General features: G+C 54.8%; 2 protein-coding genes across 3 annotated transcripts in view; one reads left to right on the top strand and one right to left on the bottom strand.

Annotated features, from left to right (window-relative positions):
- Positions 1-6,306, top strand: part of SMC1B (structural maintenance of chromosomes 1B) — a 54,124-nt gene extending 47,818 nt beyond the window's left edge. Inside the window, exons 20-25 of the mRNA XM_045290168.1 lie at positions 423-579; positions 1,048-1,202; positions 2,046-2,197; positions 3,760-3,829; positions 4,328-4,438; positions 5,799-6,306. Coding sequence (XP_045146103.1) covers positions 423-579; positions 1,048-1,202; positions 2,046-2,197; positions 3,760-3,829; positions 4,328-4,438; positions 5,799-5,918 — 765 coding nt within the window. The 3' untranslated portion in view covers positions 5,919-6,306. The remainder of the gene's footprint in view (positions 1-422; positions 580-1,047; positions 1,203-2,045; positions 2,198-3,759; positions 3,830-4,327; positions 4,439-5,798) is intronic.
- Positions 6,307-6,329: 23 nt separating this feature from the next.
- The window catches only part of FAM118A (family with sequence similarity 118 member A), a 30,559-nt gene continuing 9,197 nt past the window's right edge, over positions 6,330-27,691 (bottom strand). The window contains exons 2-9 of one of the 2 annotated variants that reach the window (XM_045290167.1): positions 21,329-21,384; positions 19,999-20,251; positions 17,931-18,119; positions 15,588-15,716; positions 14,329-14,614; positions 12,973-13,005; positions 12,220-12,303; positions 6,330-8,897 (exon numbers count right to left, since the gene is read on the bottom strand). In XM_045290167.1, the coding sequence (XP_045146102.1) occupies positions 8,878-8,897; positions 12,220-12,303; positions 12,973-13,005; positions 14,329-14,614; positions 15,588-15,716; positions 17,931-18,119; positions 19,999-20,251; positions 21,329-21,375 (1,041 nt within the window). In that variant the 5' untranslated portion in view covers positions 21,376-21,384 and the 3' untranslated portion in view covers positions 6,330-8,877. Of the gene's footprint in view, positions 8,898-12,219; positions 12,304-12,972; positions 13,006-14,328; positions 14,615-15,587; positions 15,717-17,930; positions 18,153-19,998; positions 20,252-21,328; positions 21,385-27,691 lie in introns of both variants that reach the window. The other variant, XM_004700224.2, reaches the window with a different exon arrangement.

Here is a 27,691-nt window from a genome sequence, read left to right on the forward strand (position 1 = left end):
TTATAATCCCATTTTGGGAGTGTGGCGGGGGTCTGTCTTTATCATGTTAGTGACATAAGACTACTGTAGGATGTATCTTGGGCCAGTCTCTTAAGATATAAAAGAGATTAGGAAAGCTAGATGGGGAAAGAAAGGTGCCAAGACATAGAGCCCCTCCAAAGATCCAGAAAGCAGAAGCTGGAGAGACAAAGACTTTTCCCCCAAAGCCGACAGAGTGAGCCTCCCACCCGGCTGACACCCTGCTGGAGCCCTCACCCGTGGAAGCCTAGTGGTTAGAGCTGCCACTTGGTGTTCCAGTTGCGGCAGCACCAGGCACCTGAGGCATGACCCCTGCAGGCTGCTCCTCTGCTGGGCTCAGAGGGGCAAGGCTGGGCCCCATCACAACTCCTGAGGCCTGACTTTGCTGCTCTCCACCCTGGCAGACTCTACGGTCGGATAAGGACGTCGAGGCCCAGCGCACACTAATGCTGCAGCAGATTGCTTCCCAGGAAGATGTTCTCCTGAAGACGACGGCCCCCAACCTCAGAGCCCTGGAGAACTTAGAAAGCATCCGAGACAAGTTCCAGGAGTCCTCAGACGGTGAGCCCTGCTCTGGCTGTTGTGTTAACACGACTGTTGCCCTTTCCAGCAGGCCCCAGGCTGCCTTTGTTCTCCTTACCTGTCCCTCCTGTTGTCTCAGACCAGTGTGGGCTTTTAATACTGAACCAATTGCTTCCTTTCGGAAAATTGTTCAGCTTTCACCCCTAACAGATTTACTGGTTATTTTAGAAAAGATTATATTTAACTGTTTCTTCAAGCCAGAATCCTAGGCAGATGGCATTATCTGACAGAACGTGTCACTCTTAATCAGAAGTTGGCCCTCCCTGGGCAAAGGCTGATGGGCTATAAGGGCCATGTTTTTGGAATGAGTAATGGCCCAGGTGTATGGAAGGCAGATTTACTCACGACCACCACACAGAATGTAGTGTTAAAAACCATGTATGCTTTCAAGTTTAAATCAGAGAAGTCTTCGGGGTTCATAAAAATAAAGCATTGCTTCTCTCTCAGCTTTTGAGGCTAGCAGAAAGGAAGCCAGAATGTGCAGGCAAGAGTTTGAACAGGTGAAGAAGAGGAGATACGATCTTTTCAACCAGTGTTTTGAGCACGTGTCTATTTCAATTGATCAAATCTACAAGAAGCTCTGCAGAAACAACAGCGCCCAAGTATGTACTTTTCACCCTGAATACGTGTGGGAATGTATGTCCTGGTGGGTGGCTGTGTCCTGGTGTGTGTCTCATGAAGGGCATCGCAGTTCCTGAGGATGGTCTGGGGCTCCAGACTCCTCTCCCTGCCTGGTGGGTGAGGTCATGTGGCCCTCTGGGCGGCTCCTTCATCTGAACTGTGAGTGGGTTTCAGGCCCTCTTTCTTCGGAGCTCCTGTTGTCGGGTGCCATATGATTTTAGGGGTCTGCTCTTGCTCTCTGAGGATGATGCAGGTCTGCCTGTGGGGGTCACCAAGGGGAGGAAAGGCAGGATTGAGACCAGATCCTTGAGTGGTGGCCTCTCCCGCACCCACTGTCCCCTCCTATTATGGTGCCTCTGCCGGTGCTCACGGGGATATAACACGTAACACGGAACAAAGGCAGACTTCCAGGCGACTGTCCTCTCAGGTTCTTCCTGTGTGGTGAGGGGTGAAAACATGTCTAGTGGAAAGAACTTTCTTCAGTCAGACTGGGATAAACCCACTCAGCCCTAGAGGGCCAGGTTCATCACTGGGTCCACAGTACCTGGCCCCGCACAGGCTTTAGGAGTTGGGCGACTGGGCTGAGAGAGGGTGAGGGGAGACTGCTGGGCAGTCTGGTGAGCAGGCTCGGGTATGTCTCCCTTCCACGCCCATGTGCACAACCCACTTGTCTGATTACAGGGACACTTAAATTCATGATTGACCAGTAATGACACCTTTTCATCGACACTGAGGAAAACCTAACCAGTCATGATTAAACTCTGTCACAGTCCCACGTTGAAACCCACCAGTTGATTTGTCTAATTATGACCTGTGTGTTTCAGGCATTTCTCAGCCCAGAGAACCCTGAAGAGCCTTACTTGGAGGGAATTGGCTACAACTGTGTGGCCCCAGGCAAGCGGTTCATGCCGATGGACAACCTGTCGGGGGGAGAAAAGTGTGTGGCGGCGCTGGCCCTGCTGTTCGCTGTGCACAGGTGAGGCCTGGAAGGTGCTGAGGCGGCATCGGGTAGAGATAGATGGGCTCACAGAGAACTGGGAGCACTTGTCATGGCCCACAGCTAGCAAGGGTGGCATGACACACATACTTCAGCCGTCTGAGGCCGCTGACAGGACTGAGTCTGTTTGTTGTTAGTAGCTACTGATATTCAAGCAGGATGACGATGTTTTGGCTGCCCAGACGTGACACCAGGTTTGCCACACCACCATCAAACCCAAGCAGAGGAAAATTAGGTTCTACTTTCCTGGTCCACACTCAGAGATGTGTTAGTCTGTAAAGAACGTTAAGCAGTTTTTCTAACGAGAACAGACTTCATCTCACCTATGACAGCAGCAGCTGCTTGTACACTAAAGCTTCAGGAAGAAAAAGCTCACTAAAAGGAAGGCAATGACAAACTGTCAACATTCAAAGCCTTCAATGTAGCTCTAGGTGTGGCTGCTGCTACTTCTGTGTCCACAACCAGGAAGATAAACCTAGACGCCTTTCTCCAGCGGTCTCCCCGCAGAGGAGAGGCTCCCAGGAACAGAGGTGCAAACAGGAGCCTAGGCTGCCTTCGTCTTCGCAGAGCATCAGCCACCATCTGCTAATGCAGATGGATTTGGGGCTGGGTCATGAACAAAACAGACAAACCCCCACCTTATTTGGGGCAAGACAGTTCATCAATGTGGTGTGTCCGTAAGAGAATTCTTCAGTGTGGACACTTGGGAACTGAGAGCATCAGAAAGAAATGATGAAGCAGGCCTAGCAGCGAAGGTGGTATTTGAGCAAAGATCTGAATGAATGTACAGAGGGGTGGGGGTGGATCTGTGGCTGGCCAGGGGAAGGACATTCCAGCATGAGCAGCAGCGAGTGTCTGAGCCCTGATGTGTAAGGCTGGAGAGCAGGTGGGGATGGGCACAGGCCTGGGGTCCTGTCGCGTGGGGGATGGCAGTACCAGATGGGTGAGTGTGGAAGAGGAGCCAGGGAGGAGCATGGCTTAATTAACCAGACTTGGAGGTGAAGAAAGCCAGCAGGTGGGAGGCTCCTAGTCAGCTGAGGGGTGTTTTGCAAAGCTGATTGGACATCAAACAGGACTGGGGCGGGCAGTTGGATCTGTGAGATGGGGAGTTCCAGAGAGTCGATAACTAGAGGCAGGAGCCTGGGTGGCCACCCTGGGGACCCAGGTTGTGCTTAATCAGACAGAAGAGATGACAAGGCAGCCACCTGGAGAGATGTCTTTGTACAGAGCTGAGAGTACTGCAGGTAGAACGTTCAAGAGGAGGCCTGGGCAGAGCAGTGGCTCCGGCAAAGGAGGGCAAGCCCCAGAAGTCAAGTGAGGCATTCCGAGGAGGGGATGTGGCCTCATGCAGGCCAAACAGAACGCACTGGTGGGGAGCCAAACTGATGCACAGCCACCCAAGTCAGGGAGGGAGCCGCACAGCAGGCTCCGCAATCCCCACAGCAGGTGGGTCCCTTCTGCTCAGGACTGCTGGCCCAGACCAGGCCAGTGTGAAGGGACGAGAGGTTGTGGCTGACTCACTGACTGTCGTTTCCCCCCAGCTTCCGGCCAGCTCCATTCTTTGTGTTAGATGAGGTGGACGCAGCCCTGGACAACACGAACATTAGCAAAGTGAGTCTTTCTGCTTTTGACTTTTCTGAGTGTGCGCATAATTTGAGGATCACAGTGGTCAGATGGCAGGCATGGGGAAAAGGCGATGACTGAAAGCATTTTAAATACCCAAGTTAACCCCCCCAGAAGAGGCTGGCTGGTGACTTCATTAGGGAGTATATGAAGGTAGATGGCTGCCATTCCCAGCCCTTAACCCCTAAGCTCTGTCTTCAAGTTGGCAAAATACAAGGTCGGCATATTGAATTCCAGCTCATCTTCACTCTCCCAGAGTATTCAAACATTTTCCCATTATATGGGCTGGTCGCCAAGTACACACTATAGCCTTCTGAGAGCAGAGCTGTATTTTATTTTAAAAAAAACATCTGTTTTCTCTCCGTTTCTAAATGAGGTTCATACTCCTTGGAACGTCTGAGCCATTCCATTTCTGCAGGGACAGAGGCCAGAGCCTGGGAGGCAGGCCCCATCTGAGCTGGTGAAATGGTGCTTGTCTCTTCCCAGGTGTCCAACTACATCAAAGAACAGACCCAGGAGCAGTTTCAAATGATCATCATCTCCCTGAAGGAGGAGTTCTACTCCAAAGCCGATGCCCTGATTGGCATCTACCCAGAAGTAAGCCAATAGAGGGTGGAGACAGGGCACCCCCCCACCACTACACCCCCTTCCTGATGGCACAATGAAAAGCCCCAGGTGGGTCTGGCAGTGAGGGGACTGAATGCACACCTGGAAGTGGATGAGACAGCCATGTGTTTGTTGTGTATCACAGTGTTACCAAATTAGCCCAGAATGGTAAAAGCTGGGGAGGAAGGGGGGGAGGGTTATTCACATGGAACAGGAACATATGGTGAGACTTGGTACAAATTGCAATGCCTTTTCACTCAAATAAGATTCCAAACTAACTCTTTAGCAGCCCTGGTGGTATAGTTGGCTTTGCAATGAACTGCTAACCACAAAGTCAGTGGTTTAAACCCACCAGCAGTTCCATGGGACCAGCTGTCTGCCGAGTCTCATCTGCTCTGTAAAGAATTACAATGTCGAAACCCACAGGGGGTACAATTCTACCCTGTCCTGCAGGGTTGCTAGGAGTTGAAATTGATTGAAAGACACTGAGTTTGGAGTCTGGGAGATTGTTTTTCCATGACAGTAGAGGTGTAAGGGCATTTTAAATGAAACAAGCAAATTGAAGATGGGAAGCCACCAAGTGTGACCATCTTGTTTTGTAAAGTAATAGTATATCTTAACACCCACCTGACCCAGGTTGTTCGTTCACTGTTTTCATCAGCAACGGATACATTGTGTGTGGCAGAGATACCAAGAGGCCGAGTGGCTTTTAGACGTATCCAAGGGGAAAACTAAGACATTAGAAGTTCCAAGTCCTACAGCCAGCTAAGCCCTGGTCATTGGGTCATTCTGACTCATAAACGACTCTGAGTAGAACCCCTTGGGTTTCAGAGGCTGCAGATTTCACAGGAGTACACAGCCAGCCTCATCTTTCTACCGCAGAACGACTGGGGAGTTTGAATTGCTGACCTTATGGTCAGCAGCTCCACATGTAGCCCACTCTGCCACCAGGGCTCCTTTCCAAGACCTGTAGTAGCAGAGAGAGGGAGCCCTCCTCCCGTTGGCCATCCAGAAGAGGCCCTGGGCTCACAGCATTGAGCAACCAGTGCTAGCCCTTTGTTTGCTTGAGTGTAAGGTTTTACTCCATGAATTCTCCTGTAAGCTAAGGTAAAAATCCGTTTACCTTCTGTGTCTTTAGGTCCAAGTGAAAATTGACTTAACACCCTTCCAGGATGGTAGGGGACCCCCACCAAGAAATAGGGATCCTGAAAATGGAGGCTTAGGCCAGAGAGCACCAAAAAAACGGAGCCCCTGCAGGCAGAGATCACTGCATGGCCTGTGGGCCTCAGACCAGTGCAAATCCAGAGTCCCTGAACACGGGCTGGTGCTTACTGCCCTCTTTGCCTTTCAGCATGAGGACTGCATGTTCAGCCGGGTCCTGACCCTCGACCTCTCTCAGTACCCAGACACTGAGGGCCATGAGAGCAGCAGGAGGCACCGAGAGTCCCATCAGGAGCATGTGCCCTCTTGAGCCACTGTGCCACAGGACAGTCCTCGGGTGGCCAGGCTGACGTTCTAACGGCTCTGCAGCACCAGGAATCAACCCTTCATTCCACCCAGCAGCAGGCTCACTTGGAAAGGCACCATTACCCTCTCTCCTGGAGTGAGCTTCGCTGAGAGTTCACTTGGGATGAGTTTAAGAAGTTAGCAGTTTTGTACCACAGCTGAACGTTTAAATTCATAAGATTTTCAACTGCCCTGTCTTCACTTGGGTTGTGCCAACTCTGGTGCCTTTAAATAATCTGTAAGAGAAAGTCTTTTGTTTTTACATGGCAGGGCAGTAAGTTAAGTTTTATAGGAAATTCTTTCAGAGGAACTGTTTATCAATATTGAAAATATCAATTAAAAAATTTACTATTTTCAAATGTCTCCAGTTGACAACTTTTGAGAAGCAAAACCAAGTTTAATGGTCAAACTGAAAAAGGTCTGTTCCCATGCTATCGACATTTTTCTGAATATAATTTAAGGAAACTGGAAAACCACAGGCTTTCTCAAATAACAGATGACATCTCTATTCAATATATTGTGGGTAGAAAAGATGTAGAATTTTCTAAAGGACTCCATTTCCATTTCTAAGTGAACCAATAACCACTGGTAGTCTTCTCCTTAGACCTTGTTGGGCCCGAGAGCTAGCCCAGGAGCAGCCTCTGGAAGTGATGGGATTGCTTTCCTGCGACACTCACCACTGCTTCATGTAACAATAATGTATTTGGGGCCAACGTAGATTGTCACAAAAGCTATGCATCTCAAATTATCACTGGATTCTCCTGAGTCTAGTATTGGCCCCCAGTGAGGACGACATCACCTGCACCTCCAGCTCCTGAAAGCAGGGCTTCAAACCAGTTCCCTAGTGGCCACCACAGCACAGTGGAGTAAGCTTACATTTGTAAAATGTAGGTGTGCTCAAATGACAATTATGGGACAGGAGACCGCAGGAGAGCCTGATGCTTGGGACTGGATCACTGCTCAGACTGGACTGAGACTCCTAGCAGGGCGGGATAGCAGCCATCTTTGGGCCACTGTTTCAGACTCTTCCAGTCAAGACGCCTGGTTGCCATGCAACACACAAGCTGCTCTTTTTTTCTAAGAGGAGGATCCCATTTCTGGCAGGCGCTGACCTAGGATTATTGCCATCCTGGGCATCATACTGGTTCATGCATGCTTCATATATTCAGGCCCATACTAGTTTTCAGTCTGGCTTGAAAAATGCCAACCTCACCATCGAGTGGTCCCATCATTGCTGCCAGCAGCTTCTTTAGACCCACCCCTCAAGTCGGGTGATCCAGAGTCACAGGTGAGCCTCAGCCCAGTCTGCTCTGCTCACACTGCACGGGGCCCATGGGGAACGGGGGAGTCAAGACATATCACTCAAAACCTCAGTGACACACACCAACCAGGACCCTAGTAAAAGCCACAGCCACCTGAACCTGTTACATGATTAAGAAGTTCGCCAGCGCTGCAACACTACCCAAAGCACCTCACTCCTGAGAGGACCCATGGCTGCTGGTGGCAGCAGGCAGCGAAAGTGGAAGGAGTTCCCAGATTCTCACCCCAGCTGAGGCAGGAGCTGGGAAGGGAGAGACCCGCGAGGCATGTGTGGCCATTGCGGGGCACATGTGGATCAGGGAGAGAAGCATGTGGATCAGGGAGAGAAGTGAGCAAACTTCTTAAAGACCCCAAGAATGACGTTAGGTCTGGGGAGGCACGATGGAAAGCCCATTCTGGCTTGAGCAAACAGGGACACAGTGGACAGACCCTGCTCACACCAGAAGGGTGGTAAGGGACAACGGCAGTGGGTAGGTTGCAGCCTGGTGAAGGGGCCAAGAGCTGGCCCTCAGCCCACACCCACAGTGCCTTCCAGAGGATGCCCAGCCCAACTGCACTTCCTCAGTGGTCCACAGGAAGTTTATTTTAAACATGTGCTAATCGATGACGTGGCCTTCCAGGGGAGTGGCAGCTCGAGCTACAACTTGTTGGCTGACACCGCTGCTCAGAGCCACAGAGATGCACACACGAACGAGGTTAGCGCTCGATTCAGGACCAGCATGATAGCCTGTCTGTGCTGCAGAAGGAAACAGCTCTTAGGAGGGACATCTGAAGCTTCAAGATCCGTGACGTGTAACAGTGCTGCAGTGCTTCGATGCCATCGATGGGGAGTGGCACAGTCTCGGCAAGAAACGTCCCATCAAGGGCTGGCAGCCTCTGCAGGCCTTTGTCCTCTCTCTGCGCGGCCCCTTCACTAGGGCCCCGGCTGGGCCCCAAGCGCTGAGGACAGGAAGGCTGCACTGACCCCAAAAGACCGGAAAACTGGGAGTTTTAACTACAACTAAGTGACAAATTGAGGCTGCTTTTTTGCCCTGAGGCCAGGGTGGCGGGACTGCACTGTGAAGGGGCCCGCTAATGTCTTTGGAACAGAGGCAGCTGAAACCACCCCATTCCATTGATTGTCCTTAAACCACCACTCTCACTAGCTGCTCCTGGGCCTGTGGGTCCCACTCACCCCTCACTATTTAACGATGCAACAAACACGCCTTTCGAGTCTTTCCTCCGCAGAGACAACTGTTGGCAGAGACGGGATAAAATGTCAGTGTCTGGTTTCTCATTTTCTCTTTGGCAACCAGGGTTGCTGGGTAGGCCAGTCTTCACTCACCCCTCATTGTTGAGGGCTGGCCCAGGTTCCGGTCCCTGAGATAGCCGGTCCCATCGACGGTCCTGACAGAACTACCTGATGTGGTGTGTTACCCCTGCCAGCAGGCAGACAGGCGGGGGCGCCTTCACCCAGCCTCAGCCTCACGTGTTCTTTTGGGGGGTAGGTGACGGTGGAGAACTGAGATCCGAGTGGCCTTCTCTGGCCGGTCCTCATCGCTCGCATGTGGCATTGCGGCTACAGAGGCTGGTGCTCAGGTTGTAGGCTTTATTGGGTTTAGATCTCAAGACCCTCCAGCATCATCTGTTTAAGCAAAAGAAAGGGACACACGATGATAAAGTGCTCTTACAAGACTATTCACAATGGGACTTCTTTTTCAGAAAGGCTTCAAGTGTTCACAGTGGGTGTGTATACACACAAAGGATCCCCGATGGCGCAGCGGTTCAGTGCTCAGCTACGAGGTGGAAAGTTCAAACCCACCAGCTGTTCCTCAGAAAATGGTCTGGCAGCCTGCTTCCCTATAGCTGACAGCCTGGAAAACCCGATGGGCAGCTCTCCTATCCTACAGGGACACTGCACCTGAGCCAACGGAGGGGGTTCAGTTTGATGTTTGTACTCATTGCCGACTCACAGTAGCCTTGTACACCAAGTAGAACTGCCCCTGTGCGTTTCTAAGACAGTTCGTTCTTTACAGGAGAAAAACTACATCGCTCTCTGGCTGGTGGATTCAAACCACTGACCTTGCAGTTAGTAGCTTCAGTCTGAACCCACTGAGCTTAGGGAGAGTGTACCAGATTCTGAAAACCCATCTAACATGGAAAAAGAAGCACTGTTTAGTAAAGGAACAAAATTAATTATGAGGAAGGGTTTGGCCCACAAATCAGCATGCTGGCTCCATTCCTGAGTGGACAGACGGGAGAGTATGGCTTTGACCAGGCCCACCAGCCTGTGTAGAAGAATGTGCTAGCAGTGGACACTGGCTTGGTCAACACAAACCATGGGATGGTCTGCCCACTGCTTTCCTGCAGAGCCTCCTGGGCCAGGCCTGCTTCGGGCACACAGCCTGAAGCCAAGGAGAAGGTCCTTGTCACCAACAGCAACAGCCACCGGGAGCCAAGATGAGACACCAGAGACCTTGGGGAGGCCAGACCCAAGGAGCCATGGGCGGAAGATATCCAGAGGCAAAGCCATGCTAAGGGGACACTTGGAGGATGCAGGTCTGCTCAGTCCCCAAACAGGCAAAGCACAAACCTCCCTCTAGAGGCAGGGCTTCCCACATCTGGCGATACCATCTCCCCAGAGAGCTGCAAAGGAGACCCCACCCCTGTCTCCTGGAGGATGGGCTACAGCACACAAGTGCCGGGGGAAAGGGGCACTTGATCTTTTTTTACTTCTGAAAAGGCGGTGGTGAGCAAAACCCACTTGGGAACTATGTTCTAGGCGCCGTGCCCCAAAACACATCTGCATCCTGCAAGGCATAAGTGAGGGATGGCGTCCCCGGTGCCAGCAGGATGGCTATGGGCCTCTCAGCCACAGCACAGCCTCCTCAGCTGCTCGCTCTGACACCATGCTGTCTGCGCATGCCTAAGAATCTTGATTCTACAGCCAATCTCGGCAACAGCGCCTGCTCTTGTCTCAGCATGTCAAGAACCACTAAGCCCACAACCGAGGGGCAGTGCCAACTAATGGGGGAGGGGGCCCGAGAGCACCCGTATGGCCTGAGGCTGTCATCCTTCAAGAGCTGATGACCATATCTTCCGCCAGTGGGTTTGAACTTATCGTTTTGTCATGTCAACAATTAACCACTCCACCACGCGCCTGGGCTCACAGATGCCCACTAAGGAATTACCTAATGCCATTGCTTAGTAAATAAGCAGTATGTTAAACACTTTGGAGTTCTCAAAATCCCCTGGTGATTGGTGACTTGTTTACTGTGGTTTGCTCATCCTTAGCTGAAGATTCCTCTCCCAATCTCCTCAGGAAGAGCGTCCAGGCCACAGATGGCTGGAGAGGCTCCTGGTGCCTCCCAGGTGTGGAATGATAACAGGTGAAGAACAGACGCTGAGAGAAGAGATAGCTCAGGGACAGATAGCCAAGGGAAGTATCTACCCCAAGAGTAGGACACAGAGACCCTCGCAGAAAACTGTTTTTGTTTTTTAATGTAGTTAGATAAAAGGCATTAGAGAAAAAGTACAGAACGTTAGACATCAAGCCAACGGTCCCCATTAGTATGAATCTCAGGAAGAGAAGAGTTGGGGATAACCACATAGATAAGAGACTGCTCCACACTGGCTAAGTGGAAGGAAAATAACGAAACAAGGACGTGAAAAAGACTTCCACTTAGACACAGCCTCCCTCCGGGGTTCTACACAGACATCGGGGAAAGCTGCCAGCAGTGTGGAGAAAAGAGAGCGGCAGGCTTCCTGCACGTCAGCGAGGGCACGGTGAGCACCAGAGCTTCTTCACCAGGAAGTCTGGTTGCTCAGACAGTGGCAGCCGGAGGGGAAATGGCCAAGAATTCTAGGTTCAACTACTAGCGGCGCCTAAGGGCCAGGTACAGACACTTGCAGGAGCACCAGCCGGTGGCACGTTCCTCTCACAGTGTCTGAGGGTCCTTGGGGCACGAGGACAAGGCAGCCTGGGGACAGCAAGAGGGCGGGCTTGGTAAGAAGGTGAGACGCAAGAGGCCACACTAGTCTTTGGACCAGAAGAGGAGCCTAAGCACTGCTCAAGAAACAGAGGACCTGGAGAGCACTAAGGTCTCTATGCGGAACAAAGCAAGAAACACACACACTGGACCCTGACCATGTGACATGACCTTGGAGGGACCCTGGGGAATCCCCAAGAAAAGGTATTTCCATGTAAACACTGCTATGGCAGAACTTTTTGGACCAGCTGCCCCTCCCCACATCCCCGCCTGTTGGGTAGTTGACTTAGGCAAGGTAGGGAGTGGGAGGCAGCCACTCCCCCACCACACACACACCAGCTGACTGTCATGACAGAGACTTGGGTGCAGGAGAGCTGAAGGCACCCAGCCCAGCTGGGAGAGAGTGGCTACTGTTCAGAGGTGGGCTCAGAAACAGATGCTTTAAATGGTTTCTCTACGATCAAGTTGGCTTAAGTCATGATAGTGCCACCACTGGACATGGGGAAGCAGGTGTGTGTGCGGTGTGCGTTGTGTGTAGGAGGTCTGGTCATGTTTCTGGAACTGGGAAAAAGCAAAGCCCTCACAGCCATTCTGACCCACAGCCAGCCCGCAGGGCAGAGTGGGGCTGACCGGTACGCTGGCTACCACTACCATCTTAAGATGCAGGTTCCACATGCACTTTTCTTCCATGAAGCCAAGCACTTACGGTCCGTGTGGCTATTTCGGGGAGTAGGCCTCACCTGGTGATTCAAACTGCAGACCCTGCAGTGATCAGCCAGTACACAGTCACTATGGCACCAGGGCTCCCTGTGAGCCTGGTTAGATGGGGAAATTCATCAAGTCCGCAGGCGACAGGGACGTGGCATGTCATCATCCTTCCCAGCAGGAAATGAAGGATATAAAGCAAAGCCCCACAAGCCACACCCAAGCAGACCAGGTGGGTTTGCAACATGTTTCCAACTAGAAGGGGCTACCCACCGGTGTCCGACAGCCGCAGCCTTTTGGAAACTTCCACCCCATTCTCCTCCAGCTTCCTCTTTGCACAGTCCTGACAGGCATTACCTGCAAGAAGGGGGGAATCCACAGGCAGGTCAGAGCCTCCAGCATGCCCACCCTCAGTCTCCCCAGGACACTACAGACACTGCCCAGGGAACAAAGCCTCTCCAGAAGGCAAGGGGGCGTTGTCTAGGACTCATGTGAGTGACAAACTAGAGGGCCCATCACGTGATGATGGGTTCCAACTGAGAAGCTGCCTGAACTAAGCTCGACCCACTGTTAAGATGCCACACAGACACGTGTTGCATCTCTGGGGAGGTGGCCAGGCCATGGGCAGGCTGAGGCTGAGCACACAGGCCTCCGCTCCTGGCCAGCACGTGGCAGGAACCCAAGAGTTGCTGACATTGGCCTGCTTGGGGAGTCTGGGAAGGGCAGCGTTGGGCCCAGCAGAATGACTCCACTTGGGCCAAGTGTGAACTAGGAAACTGCGCCAGGTAGACCGGTCCAGAATTTTCGGGGTGGGGGGAGGGGGAGCTGCCACATGGCTGCACCTCACACTGCACAGCCCAGCACACATGGACTCCTCTTGGCTCCCCCCTGCATCCATCTTGGAGGCCGGCACTGGCCCAACCTCCCTGGCAGGGACGTGTCTAACACAAGCTGGGACCAGCAGAGAGAAGCATGTAAAGGGGGTGTGGGCAACAGGCGTGCAACAGAAGTCAAGGGGAGCCTTACTCAGGAGCGTGGTGCTGTCCACCCGATCTGCGTCTGAGAAGAAGTAAAACAAGTTGTCAGAGCGGGCTCCTCCGCCCCACCCCGTCCCAGCACTGGCCAGGTCCTCTGTGTCCTGAACACCCTGCCTCCCTGCTCAGCACCCCGTATCTGTGTCCTTAACAACACAGTCAGGGATTGGGAGTCCTGGTAATCCAATGACCCTACTCAGCTGCCGGGCCTAAGATCAAGGGGGCTGGGCAGAGGGGAGAGGCCTGGTGTACACCTGGGCACTAAGTAGTAGACAAGTGTCCCACGGCTCACTTGTCACCTACCTCCAGCAGTGGCGAGGGCGACCAGAAGTAGGGCCAGCTGGGACATGTAAGGCAGAGCCCTTGGGGGCTTGTCTCTCCAAGCCACCATGCTGCCAACACTACCACGTCGACACCAAGCGGCACACGACCACTTGTAACTAACCAAACAGCAACCCAGACACACTGCAGGCTGCCCTGCGCTCAGTGGCCTTGAGCCTGGCACCCTCCAGGCTCTACCCTCACAGCCGGGTGCTCTGAGCCAGTCATGGGCCCCCAGTTCTGCGGCTCGCTGTGGCGTGGCTAAGCCTGTCTGCGCTGTGTGCCTGGGCTCCCATTACCGTGACATGAGAAGCTGCATGGAACTTGGCGAGTGTGCCATCGTCAATGATTCAGGACCCTCGACATAACCAGAGTGCCCTTCGGCAAGACGACCAGGCTCGGGTTTCTCGGTTGCCTCGGTCATGCCAAGCCTCAAACTGCTCCCCAAAGAAGACCCTCACCAATGACTGTACAGTGTGTGGTGTGCAACAGACCTGGGTGCACAACGACACCAACTTCTATAGAAAATCAATGTGTTCACCTAAGGCAGTGATGAGAGAGTGGCTGGGTGGGGTCTGCACTTTCCAGCAACACCAAGGGATAGAGCAGCTTGGTCATTTCCTCTCTGGGCAAGGCATCTAAAACAGGGTGGGGGTGTGGTGGGGGTGGGGGGGTGCGTACAGACTTTAGGGTGACTGCATCTGTCCAACCACAGGGTATCACCCACCCCTGCCCAGCCTCTCCTGCCCCACAGCCCTGGGTGGCCCTGCGAAGCACTAGGAGGCTCCCGATGACCAAGAAGGGTGGTGGATTCTACTGGGCAACACTGGTCCTGGAGTGCACAAGGACAACTGGGGCGAGGGGATGCGGGGGTACCTACACTCTACTGGATTATGGACCAAAGCTTTCAATTGCCCAGGGCACCAAGGCAACTGTTGGGCATGAGAACAATTGTGTGAGGCAACTCTGCTATGGTAGGGAAATCTGATTCTCAAAGACTAGGGGAGCAGTAGTCTGGGTTTGGTACCTGGGCCCCCCTGGCGGCAGATCTGGGCGCTGAGCTCCTGCACGTAGCCTGGGAAGCTGTCGAAGCAGTCCCCGTAGGACACCACCTTGATGCCGTGCAGCAGCAGGTCAGCCTGCTGCTTGAAGAAGTGGTCCTCGCCCTCCTTGAGCACCAGCATGTAGTGCTCCAGGTCCACCCTGTTGGGCACCGCGTAGAGGAACAGCGCCTGGAAGATCTGGTCGCGCAGGGTCTCCCCGCAGCCCACGAACAGGAAGGACCGGCTCAGGTACAGGTTCTGCAGCGCCTCCTGGAGGAAGGGAGGCCGTGGACGTGACAGTCAGTCACCCCACAAAGTGTGTGACACTGCTCTCGGCCCCCCAGGAGCCACACAGAGCAGCCAGTCGCAGCACCTGCCCGCACTTGTCACAAGGCTCAGACCCAGGCAGCCAGTCAGCTGGCCTGTGCCCCAAATCAAAGCCCTTCTAGCCCAGTGGTGCAAATGCTGAGCTCAAATCTAGCACATGTACAACGTCTAAATATTAAAACATTAAACAAGGTATTCAGAATGTTCCGGCTCAGAGCTGCGCCCACAGACACCTGGAGCCATGCCTGCCTACGTGGGGGAGAGAGAGAGAATGAAAGAGAGAGTTCTTTCTGTGGGAGGGAAAGATGAGGGGCAGGCAACTGCCAGAAGCAAAGAGGGTGGGCTGGGCAGACCACAGGGTGACACCTGGAGAAGGCTCAGTGGCACCCACCACCTTTATCACACAGCCTCCAGACACAGCCCAGTCGCCCTGCTATGGGCACCCCAGTGCCAGTCACATGGGCTCTGGGGGTGCCAATGAGTGACGGATCCCCCCAGCCCCAGCCCTGAGCTTGTGGATGAGCAGATGGACGACTGCTGCAGGGAAACAGCGAGGAAGGCGGGCCCAGGGGGCACACTACTGGGCTCAGAGAGTGCAGACGGGAGCAGGGAAGCCAAGAGGTACACTCCAGGTGTGTGCAAGAAATGGCCAGCAGGGCCCCCCTGCTGAGGAGCTTCCCCTGCTCCCTGGGTGACAAGAGGCCCCTCCAGGCAGGGCTGAGCTCTCCGCAGAGGACGCTGTGTGCAGTCTCAGTGGTCCCATGCCAGCCACCCCACCCCCACCCCAACCAGTACACCAAGCAGGCAGACCGAGGGATACAGGACCCAGGGAACCACCTGGAATGCAGCCCCGTGGCACCAGGCGTCCCCAGGGCTAGGCCACAGGCTCGGAGCGCTAGGCCACCAGGAGACGCACCATAACTTCGGAGTCTTGAGTCACATCTTTATACCCTGACGGGTCCAGCACCATCCCACAGGGGTCAGTGTACAGGCCGTGGATGTGGAGGACGCCATACTTGATGTGGCCTCTTGCCCACTGGAGCACCTGGCAAACATGAAGAGGGAAACTGGTGTCACCTCATGCAGGCACGCGTGGAAACCCACCGGCCTCGTGGTTCACGACAGAGCCGTTCCCACTGGCGCTAAGGCAGCTGTGCTGACGCAAGCCACCCCACCCCACCCTTCACTATAGTATCTCACACACCGTTCAGGAGGGAACATCTCAATCCCGTGAGCTGACTGACCGCCAACCTGTCAGAGGGGCCGCAGGGAGGGCCCTGCGTTTCTCAGTCCTGTGTCAGTTTGGCTCCTGCACCAGAGAAGGCCCTGATGCTTGGGAAAGGAGACTGCATGCTGGGAAAGCTGGAGGGGGCAGGGGCAGTGGGAGAAAGGAGGATGGGCCCCGACAAGATGGACGGACACAGTGGCTGCAACAATGGGCTCAGACGTGACGACTGTGAGGCTGGGCAGGAGCAGGCGGTGTTCCACTCTGTCGTAGACGGGGTGGCTATGAGTCAGAACTGACCCCACAGCCCTGAACAGTCATGTCTCTCACAGCTATGCCTTGTGACCCCACGGCCGTCTGGGCACTGACGCTGGAGGTGGGCACAGGGGGTGGGGACACCAGGTGCAGGGCAGCATCATTCACTCACGAGAGCAGAGTGATGCTGACGAGGGCATGGGAAGGGGCAGTCATAATTTATGTGTATGACTATCTGGCCATTTTAAAGCACGCTTTTAAAAGCATTTAATAACGGAAGATCTCCTACATTTACGGGAAAAGTTTGTAACTTGGTACAAACACCACATAGGCTGCCATCCCATTTTGTTCTAGTTGCCACTAAGGCCATGGAAGCTTCTGCTTTGCCTTCGTGAGGCTTTCCTTCCTGTACATTGGTCTACGGAGCGCCGGCGACCACGTGGTTACACGTTGGGCTGCGATCTGCAAGGGCAGCAGCTTGAAGCCACCAGTCGCTCTGTGGGTCCCACACGGGCCCTTCTGTTCCCAGAGTCAGGTCTGCCTGTTCTAAAGGGTCGCTGTGAGTTGGCATCGACCCGATGGCAGTGATTCTGGCTACAAGGAGTTGAGTGTGCATTTGAGAATCTTACAGAGAGCAATGCCAAAACAAAGCGCCCAGACCCGCCCAATGTCACCTCCTGGAGCCCCCGGAGCACAGCGTGGGCTATGCACACAGGTTCCACCCGGCTGGCTCCCTTTCAGAAGCCAGACCTCTCTTGTGCAGCACCACTGGGTGGGTTTGAACCACGGACTTCAGGTTAATCAACTCAAAAACTCACTGCCATCCTGTCAATGCTGACTCATAGTGATCCCTGTGCGTTTCCGAAAGTATAAAGCCCAGTCTTTCTGCCACGGAGCTGCCAGTGCTTTTGAACTGCCAACCACACAGATCACAGCCAAACTCAGAGCCCCTGCACCACCACAGCTCCTTGAGTGCACAAACTGTTTTGCACCATGCAGGGACCAAGGAGAAAGTCAGAAAGGACAACTGAGAAGCTGTGGAGGGAAGTCAGATACTTGTTGCCAGACTGCTGTCTCATGCCACGGCAGGGCTGGGCCAGCTCCCAGATGCTGGAGACAATGGGTTACCTCTCTCTGGAGCCTAAGGCCATTAGTTTGGCTCCTGTGGGCGGAGTTCGCACCCAACTGATAATGGTTTCTATGGAGACCCAGAGACCACCCTCTCATAACTGGGTACCCTATAGTGTAACCCCTCCCTGTGACGTATGGCTCTACCTGTAATTAGTGGGCTGGCATGCCCCCAAAAGGTATATAGGCATGGGTCAGCAATATAGAGCTCTCGGACTCGGACCCCTCAGACTCTGACCTCCCTGACTCTTCCCCCACTCCCTTGTTCCCTTACCCTCCTTCCCTTCCCCCTCTCTCCACGTGGACCACCAAGCTGGGCTGAGGTGAGCAATGGTACCATGTAATGTGTCTGACTGTATTATTGTATTATCTCTCATGCTCTCAATGACTTTAATATAATACTTATATATCTCAACCGTACAATTGTGCATTACTGAATCCAAGTAGTAGTAATAGTAGTAGCAGCGGGTGGGGGCTGGCCCTTCACTCCCCCAGCATCACTTTTTTTAATTTAATACTACAAGAAACCAGGGCCAGAAAGCCTGGAGGGATGAAGGGTCTCCCTGTCCAGCTGCTGGGGGTCTGAGCGTGCTTGGGGGCCAACCATGGAGAACTGCCAGGTAGCGGCCTCCTGGGGCCCGGTGCCCGCACCTTGGTCTTGTCCTTGAGGTCCAGCGACTCCATGGGCCGACCCTGTTGCCGCCCAAAGAGCTCGAGCAGGTTGTCGTAGTTGGTGGTGAGCACCATAGCGCCACGCTCCATCAGGTTGAGGATGGCCTGTAGCACCAGCGGGTCCTGGATGTGGTGCTCCAGGCTGTCGAAGACCTCCATGAGGCAGTCCTGGAAGAAGTTGGGCTTGGTGTCACCTGTGCGCTAGAGAGGCAGAGCGGGAGTTAAAGACAGCATCTCAGTGGCCGCCATGTTCCAGGAGCTGGGGACACAGCAAGCAGGCAAAACACAACCCAACACCCTAAGCAGAGGCCGAAACAGGCACAACAGCACTGGGTGACAGCCAATCCCCAACCCCTGCCTTCCACCTCAACTGACCATGAGGCACAGCCATGCCAGGGGTGAGGGTGGGGGCACAGGAAGTGAGAGCAAAGCCCAGAAGATGCCACCACACAGACACTGACCGAGTGCATGGGACCAGGCCTGGGGAAAGCGGGGGTGACAATGAGTACACCTGGATCTTTTATGCAGTTTTGTTCTAAGGGAATCAGGGAAGTGGGGGTGGATAACAGGGAAGGATGTAGAGGGCCAGAGTCCGTGCCCCTGAAGGATCCCCAACCAGTCTGTCTCCCCACTTAGAACCCCTGCCCACCACACTCCCCTAGAATCCACCCCTTCACCGGTGGTGCCCTCACTGCACAGGAAGCCAGAGACCCTCAGTGACTGCGTGTCCATGTCCACCGGGCTCCAGGCAGCCCCCTTCCCGACACACTGAGCTCCTAGCCCACCTCCTCAGAGCTCCCAGCCCCCAGACTCTGAGGCGCCCACTTCCTCCCAGGCACCCGCCTGTATCCCTGTCATGGGCCTGGAGGGGCCCGTCTCCACCCTGCCCTGTGGCCACCAGGACTGCCTGTTTCCCACTCAGGCCCACCTCCTGTGCTGCGAAAGCCCTCCTGGGGCACGTTCCCCCCACCCTGACTTTGGCTCCCACTTTCTGTCTGCCCTCCAGCTGGGTGTCCACCACCCTCGGTGGCAATTGGCAGCCACTCACCGAGGATTCCACACTCTGCCATCCTGCTCCCTAGCACCAGGCCCATCTTGGCAGTGCCTGCCTCGGATACCCCAGGTCACCCTCAGGCACCCACTAGGTGTGTACCTCCCGGAGAGCTGCTCCTCCTCAGCCTCTGGCCCAACTGCCCCCACTGCAGTCCCCCTCCCCTCAACCCACCACCACCTCCCAGGAAGCCCCCTCTCCCCACCCTACCCCCACCCCGACCAACCTCCTCACTAGCCCTGAGCGCACAGGTGTCCTTTCTCCCGCTCCCCAGTGAGGGTCACCACCCACCGTGCATGTGCTCTGGGATGCTCTCCAGCTCCTTTCTCTGCCTTAGTCGGGATTCCCTGGAAATTCAGCCCCACTGGGCACCTGTGCCAAGCCACTTGTGCTCTGCACCCAGCTCTGATCTGCCCCCAGCCCCCACCCACCTGAACTCCACACACAGCACCGCAGGGCAGCATCGAGAGCCTCGTGCTGAGGGCCTCCCTGGAGCCCCTTTAGGTAAAGTCCTCAGAACATGAGCCAAGTAGAGCGAACAGCAGCATGACGCTCAAATATTCATATTCACTCCCTGGGGAGCCAGCATCCCCTCTGGCTGCTCTCCAGGAGGGGTGGTTTTGCCCATGGACCTCCATGCTGCCTAGCGACTCCCTGCATTTGCCTAAGAGGTCCAGCCTCTGACCTCAATCTGGCTGGGTGCATCATGGAGGACCCAACACTGACCTGTCACCTCACCTGCTCTGTGGAGGAGCAGACCATGCATTTTAGCCCCGGGCTCTCCTAACCACAGGTATCACAGCATCTCCATCACTGACCATCCTTCCTCCCCTGGAACACGCCTACCAGCAGACAAGGGCCAGAGTCTCCACCCCCACCCGCAAAGCCCAGCCCAGCCCATGACTAGAAAACTCCCGAGTCTGTCCTAACTCGCCAGCTCTGACCTGAGCTCTATGGACCAGAGGGACATGCACAACTTGCCAGGGACTCACTCACAGGGGACATCTTGCGGATGAGGTCGTGGGCAAGGACCAGCAGGTCTCGGTCCTTGGTCACCTTCCTTCGGAACTCGGCGATGTCCCCGGGGTGGAGCACCTCCAGTTGGCCTGCAGCCTCGATCACAGCTTCAATGCAGCCTCGCCAGGAGCGCAGCGCCGGGATGCCCGGGGCCACGGCCGCACTCACGCCCGTCCCGATGACCAGCAGCAGCTCCTGTGGCTGCTTCCGGACCAGGCTTTTCAGGAACTTTCTATGTGACACGGAGGGAGAGAAGAAACATCAACCGAAGTACTGTGGCGCAGAGAGAACCTAAGCACCAGGGGCTCAGGCAGCCTGCAGGGCACTGGCTTTACCACCCCACCCCACCGGGAGCCTGGGCACTGATTCCAAGGGAGCCCTGGGACGCAGTGGTCAGCACACCAGCGGCTCTACAGAGAAAGACAGGAGGGCGGCTCCCCTGTGGGGCAGTTCTCCTGTGTGCCAGACCACCCAGGAGTACTGGACTGATGGGCACTGCCTGTGAAGGCAGGCCCACACTGTCCCGAGACCGGGGCTGCACTAGAGATGTGTTTAAGTGCAGAGGGGCAGTGAGCCATCATCTCTCTGAAAGGGGCGGGCAGTAAATCATATCCATTTGGGAAACGATGTCCTAAAGCAGCGGTTCTCAACCTGGGGGTTACGACTCCCTTGGGGGGTCGCAACTCCTTTGGGGGGTCAAACAACCCTTTCACAGGGGTCGCCCGATTCATAACAATAGCAAAATTACAGTTAAGAAGTAGCAAGGAAGATAATGTTACGGTTGGGGGTCACCACAGCATGAAGAACCGCATTAAAGGGTTGCGGCATTAGGAAGGCTGAGAAACACTGTCCTAGAGGGTCACGGGGGTGAGAGGGACTCGGTGGCAGCAGGTGAGCGCGTTTCCTAAGGGATTGGGGGTGCTGTCTTATTCCTGGACCCCTGGTGGAGCAGTGGTTGCTGATGGAGAGGTCGGCGATTTGAACCCAACAGCCACTGCGCTGAGGGAGAAGGAGGGCCGCCCCTCCATGAGGAAGACAGCCTTAGAAACTCTCTGGGGCTTCCACTCCGTCGTCCTACAGGAGCACCATCACCCCACCGCGGGGAGCCCGCCCGCAGGACAGACACGCAGGCTGCTGGTATGCCAGGCACCGCTGCAGAACACTGCCTCCTCTTGTTGAAGCCAAGGGGCAGGCGGCCCGCCAGCATCCGCTCCCGACCCTCAGAGACCAAGGTGCCCTAGACCAGCAACGCAGCTCAGGGGAGGCACTGTGTGCACCCGAACCCTGGAGGGGCTGGAGTCTTGCTTACCTTGATTTCTGTTCACTTCTGTTGGTGGTCTTTGCCACTGAATCCATCTGTGAACCCTGAAGAGAGAAACCCGTCAGTCTTCCATTCCCCAGACTCGAGCTGCCACCAATACCCAGGAGGAGCGCAAAGGCTGGGGTAACATCGAAGGTCGTCGTGTAGATCAGCACAACCAAACGACGCGCAGGCCAGCGAGTCCATTCTGGCCACAGCAAGCCCACCGGGCAAAGGAGACCTGGTTCCCTAGGTTGTCAACCTGGGCCGAAGCAGGTAGCCTCCTCTCCCTCCCAAGAGCGGCCCGTGGGAGAGGCCATTCTGACGCAGGGAGACCCCACAAGGCAGAGGACACCTGGCTCCTGACGGTCCCAGAGCTGCACATCCTGGTGGGAACACAGCCTTGCCTTTCTCCCACAAAGCAGGTGCTGGGGTCCAGCCACGGGCCAGCGGTCAGCAGCCCCATACCTAATCCACAGCACCACTAGGGCTCCTTTCAAGCACTTCTGGACCAGGCTTTGCCCCTGCGCCAACTCCCCGAGTGGCCATGCAGACCCCACCCCAGGAAATAACCAGGGCAGTGTCACCTCAGCTTCCATGACCCAGCCATGGTCTGTAAGGCCATGGACTGTAAGGCGCCTTCCAGATGGGTCAACTCTTCCCAACTCCCATTTACCCTAACCGAGAACGAACACATGCTATAGACAACATGTTTCAGGGGTGGGGGTGTCCACAATCCTGCTGGCTATGTGCCATGACAAACCTGTGCCTGTCCTCCCCTGTAGGTGCTGTGTGAGATCACTGTGCACACGTCTCCACTGTTCTGCGCACAGCAACAAGAGCAGGCAGAAATAGCCAGGTCAGGGGGCCCTCCCGCTCTCTGGGAACCCCTCCTGCCACCTGGTGCACGGTGCCTGAGGAGAGCACCAGGGAACCAAAACTTTGAGTCACAGCGCCACTCCCTGAAAGGTGACACCAATGTGTGTTTGGGGGGGGGGGGGGGCAGCACGGTTTTAGGGTCCATACCTGCTTTTTCAATCACATTCAGGTCACCATCACCAAAAATACCTGTGCAGGGCTAGGAAATGGCTTCGGATGCCTGGGCCACGTGATCTCAGCGACAAGTGGGATTCTGAGGACTGTCTCTGACAAGGGGACACAAAGCGGGCGGAGAAGAGGCGCAAAGAGCCCCAAACTCCCAAAGGTGTCTCCACCTGTTCCCTGTTCAGGAGCTGCAGGCTGCAGGGGGACAGTGAGGCCCACCGGGCTCCCTGCTCCCCCTCTGACGGCACTGCCCGCACATTTGTTTCACTCAGTGGAAGATCCTAATCTCCTTCTGGGACAGATGTCTGCCCCTGCAGCTCCCCCCAATCCAGTTCCATGCACCTCATCCTCAGCAAAGCTCAGGCTGCAATGCCATGGCTCACCCTGAGACCGTTTGGGAAGCTGGGGCTTGGGGAGAAGGGTGCTGTGGCATTATAACCTTCTGGGTGCCCCCGAGGCTCAGGCTCTGGCGTCCAGGGGACTGCTCCCCACACTGGCTCCGGGCCTCCCACCATAGAGGGACGGAGCCGTCCCATCAGTGGGGTCTCCAAGAGCTGCCCACAAACACTCCGGCTGGCCTCGAGCACAGCCCTCATGCGCAGGGCCCCTCGACTCCCAGTCACCAGTCTGCCAGCCACGCTGAGACACGCGGTCCCCCGCCCCCAGGGGCCCCAGCGAGAACTTTCAGATCCTCACGACTTCTCCAGCCAATGACCATGGTGACAAAGACCTAACACAGTCTCCTCAGTCACAGAGCCATGGTCTGTAGGCCCGGGCCTACAAACGGAGAACCGCTCTGGCAGGCTCCCCACAGAACCACTACTCAGCGTGGGAGTCGACACCCCGGGACTGGTGGGCGCCACTGGGCCTGGGCAGGGGCCAGGTGTGGGAAGAGAGAGCCTCAGCATCCCCGGCCCCACTGCACAGAGCAGGTGGGCACTACGTGACGTGAGTGCCCAACACCAGTGTGCCCCACGCAGGTGCCCATATTTAGGCATTTACAGTTCACTCTCTCAAGTGTTTAAAGCATGACCTCATTTCCCACTCACCCGGCTGCATCCACACCAGAGCCAAAGCCCACAATCTCCTTGAACCCTCCCTCCTCCCCGCATCCTGAAACCCAGGGCCAAGTGGGTGAGGCACAGCAGCTACCTCCGAGTTCTGAAAGTTTCTGCCCCCATCCTGTGTGGCTCCCCCAAGCCTGCAGACTCCACAGCGCCAGGAAGAAAGCGGAGAAGCTGCGTCTCTGGTTTCCTGGGTGACTGCCATCGCCAGTGTGCGGGCTCAAAGCCAACCCATCACAGCAACCCAGCTGCCTACGCTCCAAGTCTCGTTCGAAATGGCCTCTGGTCCCCAGCCGCACAGCACGACAGAAGCCCTCCCTGCTCGGGGCCTGGGGCCACCTGGACTTCACGGACTTGAGAAAGAGACTGGGTCCTGGCCTTACTCTCTGAATACCCAGCGCCCATCCAGCACTGTCAGCGAGCTGGCAGAGCAAAGGCAGCCCAGCCCTGTCCCATCCTGCTCCCCCAACTGTGACCGCCTGTTCAGGAGCCAGCTCACCCCAGCAGGCCTCCAATGTCCACCCCAGCCGGTGTCCAGCACACTGACTCCGGGGACTGGTGGCCTTTTCACCCAGTGTTTACAAACGGGAAAACTGAGTACAAAGGGAAAACAAAAAGAGAACTGGATGGTGGCAGGCTACCGTGACGGAGCGTTTGGGTGTAAGATTCCATAGAAGGCTCTCATCAAAAGAGGGGAAACGGAGAACAGAATTTCATATTCTCATAGACTCCAGACTTCCCTGAAACGACTGCTCTTCATCTTCACACCTTGAACCAAAAATCATCCCCTGCAGTCTTCTTGCACCCAAGCAAATGAAGATGCCTGCACCCCACCGGTGAAGCTGCCTGCCCAAAGTGCCGCGCTCTCCAAGCTCTGCCCAAGGCGACCCAGGTGACGAGGGCAACTTGGAGGAATAGGGGAAACCTTAGGGGCTGTGAGTTTATGCTGCGGGGAGAGGAACCCACAGGAGAGTGGGCAGAAAGGTGGCATTCCTTGGAGAATGTAATCAGTGTGATCCAATTGTACCTGCATATAAAGTGTCAAACTGGTTTGTTGAATGTTTTGCTGTAAATATTCAAAACAAAATCATTAAAAATTATTTGGAAAAATCATTCAGCTTCTATTACAGACACTTTTACTTAATGAGCACAAACCATGGATTGGAAATCTTAAGTCTGTGAACTCCTTAAAAATATCCTTTAAAAAAAGCAAACTCTTAATCTTTCTCCCCCCTAAGTGAATTTTCTTACACAGAAAAGATAACGTCACTTGAGGACTAAGGGCCGAGCCATGGTACTTGCAACCACCTGCCACGCAGGTGTGAGCTGGCCGACTGCAGGCTAGGCGGACGGAACCACTGGACTGTTGGAGTGGGCAGAGCGCAAGGCCCTCGGACTACCAGAAGCACACACACAGCTGTCTCGGGAGAAGTGCGCTTTGACTGCTGCCTGGATGCAAGGGTGGCAAGACTTTGGCTCATGTTCTTTGGGCCCGTTGTCAGGAGGGACCAGTCCCTGGAGAAGGACATCACAGTAAAGCGGGGCGGGTCTGCCACTACGGGCTCAGAAAGGGGCGGTGCCTGTGAGTCAGGTCGACTGGACAGTGCAGGAGGGCAGGCGATGACGAGGAGGGAGGTGTGAGAGAGCAGGGCCACGACAGACGGCTGCACTGGTGGCCTCTGGTCCGGAAGACAGTCTGCTGGTTGCCTGACAGTGTCTTTTGCCTTTACACAGCAGCTAGAGTAGGGCAGAGCTGGGCTACTCAATCAGCGAGATACGCAAGGGCTTTCTCGTGCTTACTTACTGATCTGAAGTGAGCAATTTCACATGCTGTCATGTTAAAGACTGCTTCCAGGGATGGCAGGCACCTGTGTCTCTCCCAGGCCCACAGCACCTGCCTACCAAGTCAAAGCCTCTTTTGAAATTCTCAGTGACCAAAAGGGATGGGGGGGATCCAGTCAGCCAGGTAAGCACAGGCTGGCATGTGCTTTCTTGCTCAATGGGAGTGAGTTTCACAGGGGTCCCCCACCATCTACAGAGCAGTTTCACATCAGTGGTGTGGGGAAGACCCGTGAAACAGCCGTCTAGCTCACCTGGCTGATGGGGTCCTTGGCCTCGTGAAGGTTGCCCAACGTTCCTAGTGTTGACTCCAACTCTCCCAGACCCAGACTGAGAGGCCCCTGGAATGTAAGGCACAGGCAGAGAACGGCTGAGTTGACTGCTGGGGAGCCCTGAAGACGGGGCTACTGCTCCAACTACAAAGCCCCGGAATCGACAGCAGCAGGTTTGGCTTTAGAAATATTTCTGGTCATTTAAATCAGTGGTTCTCAACCTGTGGGTCTCCAATCCTTTGGGGGTCGAACGACCCTTTCACAGGGGTTGCCCAATTCATAACAGTAGCAAAATGACAGTGATGAAGTAGCAATGAAAATAATTTTATGGTTGGGGGGGTCATCCCAACATGAGGAACTGTATTAAAGGGTTGTGGCATTAGGAAGGTTGAGAATGAAGATATAAACATAACATCAAAAAACAATATAAATGCTGGACCCACAGAGACTTGGGAAAACCAAAGCCTGGCCCATGTCTACAACACAAGGTAAAGACAATCCCCACAACGGGGCCGACAGGGAATGTAGCATGAACGACGACGGAGGCTGTCGTGGTTTCTTCTTGCTTGATCAAGGCTCACGGAAGCAGCAGCTGAGAGATCAAGACCTGCACAAGACCCCTGTAAAATGCTGAAGAGCAAGGGGCTCACCTTGCGGATCAGGTTGCGCCTGACTCAAACCGTGTTCATTTCCATCATTACATGTACATGTGAAAGTTGTACACTGGCTAAGAAAGCAAGCAGAATAATCAATGCATTTAAATTATGGTGGAACAAATATTGACACTACGATGGAGTGTCAAGAGAACAGATTTGTCTTGGAAGAAGTTTTTGTCAGAATGCTCCTTAGAGGCAAGGATGACCAGACTATCTCAGATATTCTGGACATGTTATCAGGAGAGCCCAACCCCTGGAGAAGGGCACCACGCTTTGTAAAGGAGACCCCAAAGAGAAACAACGCATCAAACTCCTGTGATCGAGTCAATTCCAACTCAGTAACCCTGTAGTACCGGGTCGAACTGCCCCTGAGGATTTCCGAGATGAGGACTCTTTATGGGAGCCAAAAGCCTCATCTTTCTCCGGTGGAGCAGCTGGTAGTTTCAAACTGCTGACCTTCCAGTGAGCAGCCCAAGTGTAACCTACTACACTACCAAGTCTCCTGGTAAAGCGGAGGGGCAGCAAAACAAGAGGAATGCCCTTGACAAGATGGATTGACACAGTACCTGTGACAATGGGCTCAGTCATGACAACTGTGAAGATGCAGGGCTGGGTGGCGGTGTACACAGGGCCACTAAAAGTTGGAACGACTCACTGTCACCACCCACACCCACATGTCCACGGTGGGCCCCAAGGGTTGGAATGTCCTGTGGGATCTACCCACGGGACGCCCACTGGCCCAAAGTGGGTCTGGAAGGCAGGTGGGTGGGCAGGCACGGAAGCCCGATGACAGGCCAGTGGTCACAAACACCTCTGTTGCCCTCTGTTCTGCAGCATCCCCGTTGACACCTTAACAGCCAGCTTCCCTGCTAGACCCAGGAGGGGAACATTCAGGGTGGGGCCCACAGGGCAACAAGAGGAAGCGTCATGGAGCCTGAAGGCCACAGCTTTTCTCACCAGTGAGGAACTGGGCTTATTTATTCAGCTTTTTTTCCTTTTCTTTAATCAAGATTCACAGGAACGTTTACAGAGCAAACAGGTCTTCTCTTCAACAACTCACCCACATTTTGTTTCATGCCTCGGGCTACAGGCCTCAGTGTTAACAGCTCTCACTCCCCCCCAACCCCCCCACCCCCACACACACCCCGGGTTTCCTGGTCCTCTCCCTTCTGCACTCTCTCCCTGGGCAAATGCTGCCCATTGACCTCTACAGGTTGGCTGTTCTAAGGCCTACAGACTTCCCGGTACATGTTCTAAGCCCATTTTCGTTTCCCTGGACTTGAATGAGGGAACTGGGCTGAAATGAAGGGACCCCCAGGGGGCTCAGCTGCTAACCAAAAGGCTGGTGTTTGGAACCCACCCAGAGCTCCATGAAAGAAAGAGACACGACCTTCTTCCTAAACCCAGCCTGAGAAGCCTATGTGCTGTTCATGCTCACTACCATCAAGGAGATGCAACTTCAAACCAGTGAGACCACTTACCCCCCCAGTGCTCAAA

This window comes from Echinops telfairi, unplaced genomic scaffold, assembly GCF_000313985.2.
Source record: "Echinops telfairi isolate 266 unplaced genomic scaffold, ASM31398v2 ScPeMD7_2;HRSCAF=8, whole genome shotgun sequence".
NCBI lineage: Eukaryota > Metazoa > Chordata > Mammalia > Afrosoricida > Tenrecidae > Echinops > Echinops telfairi.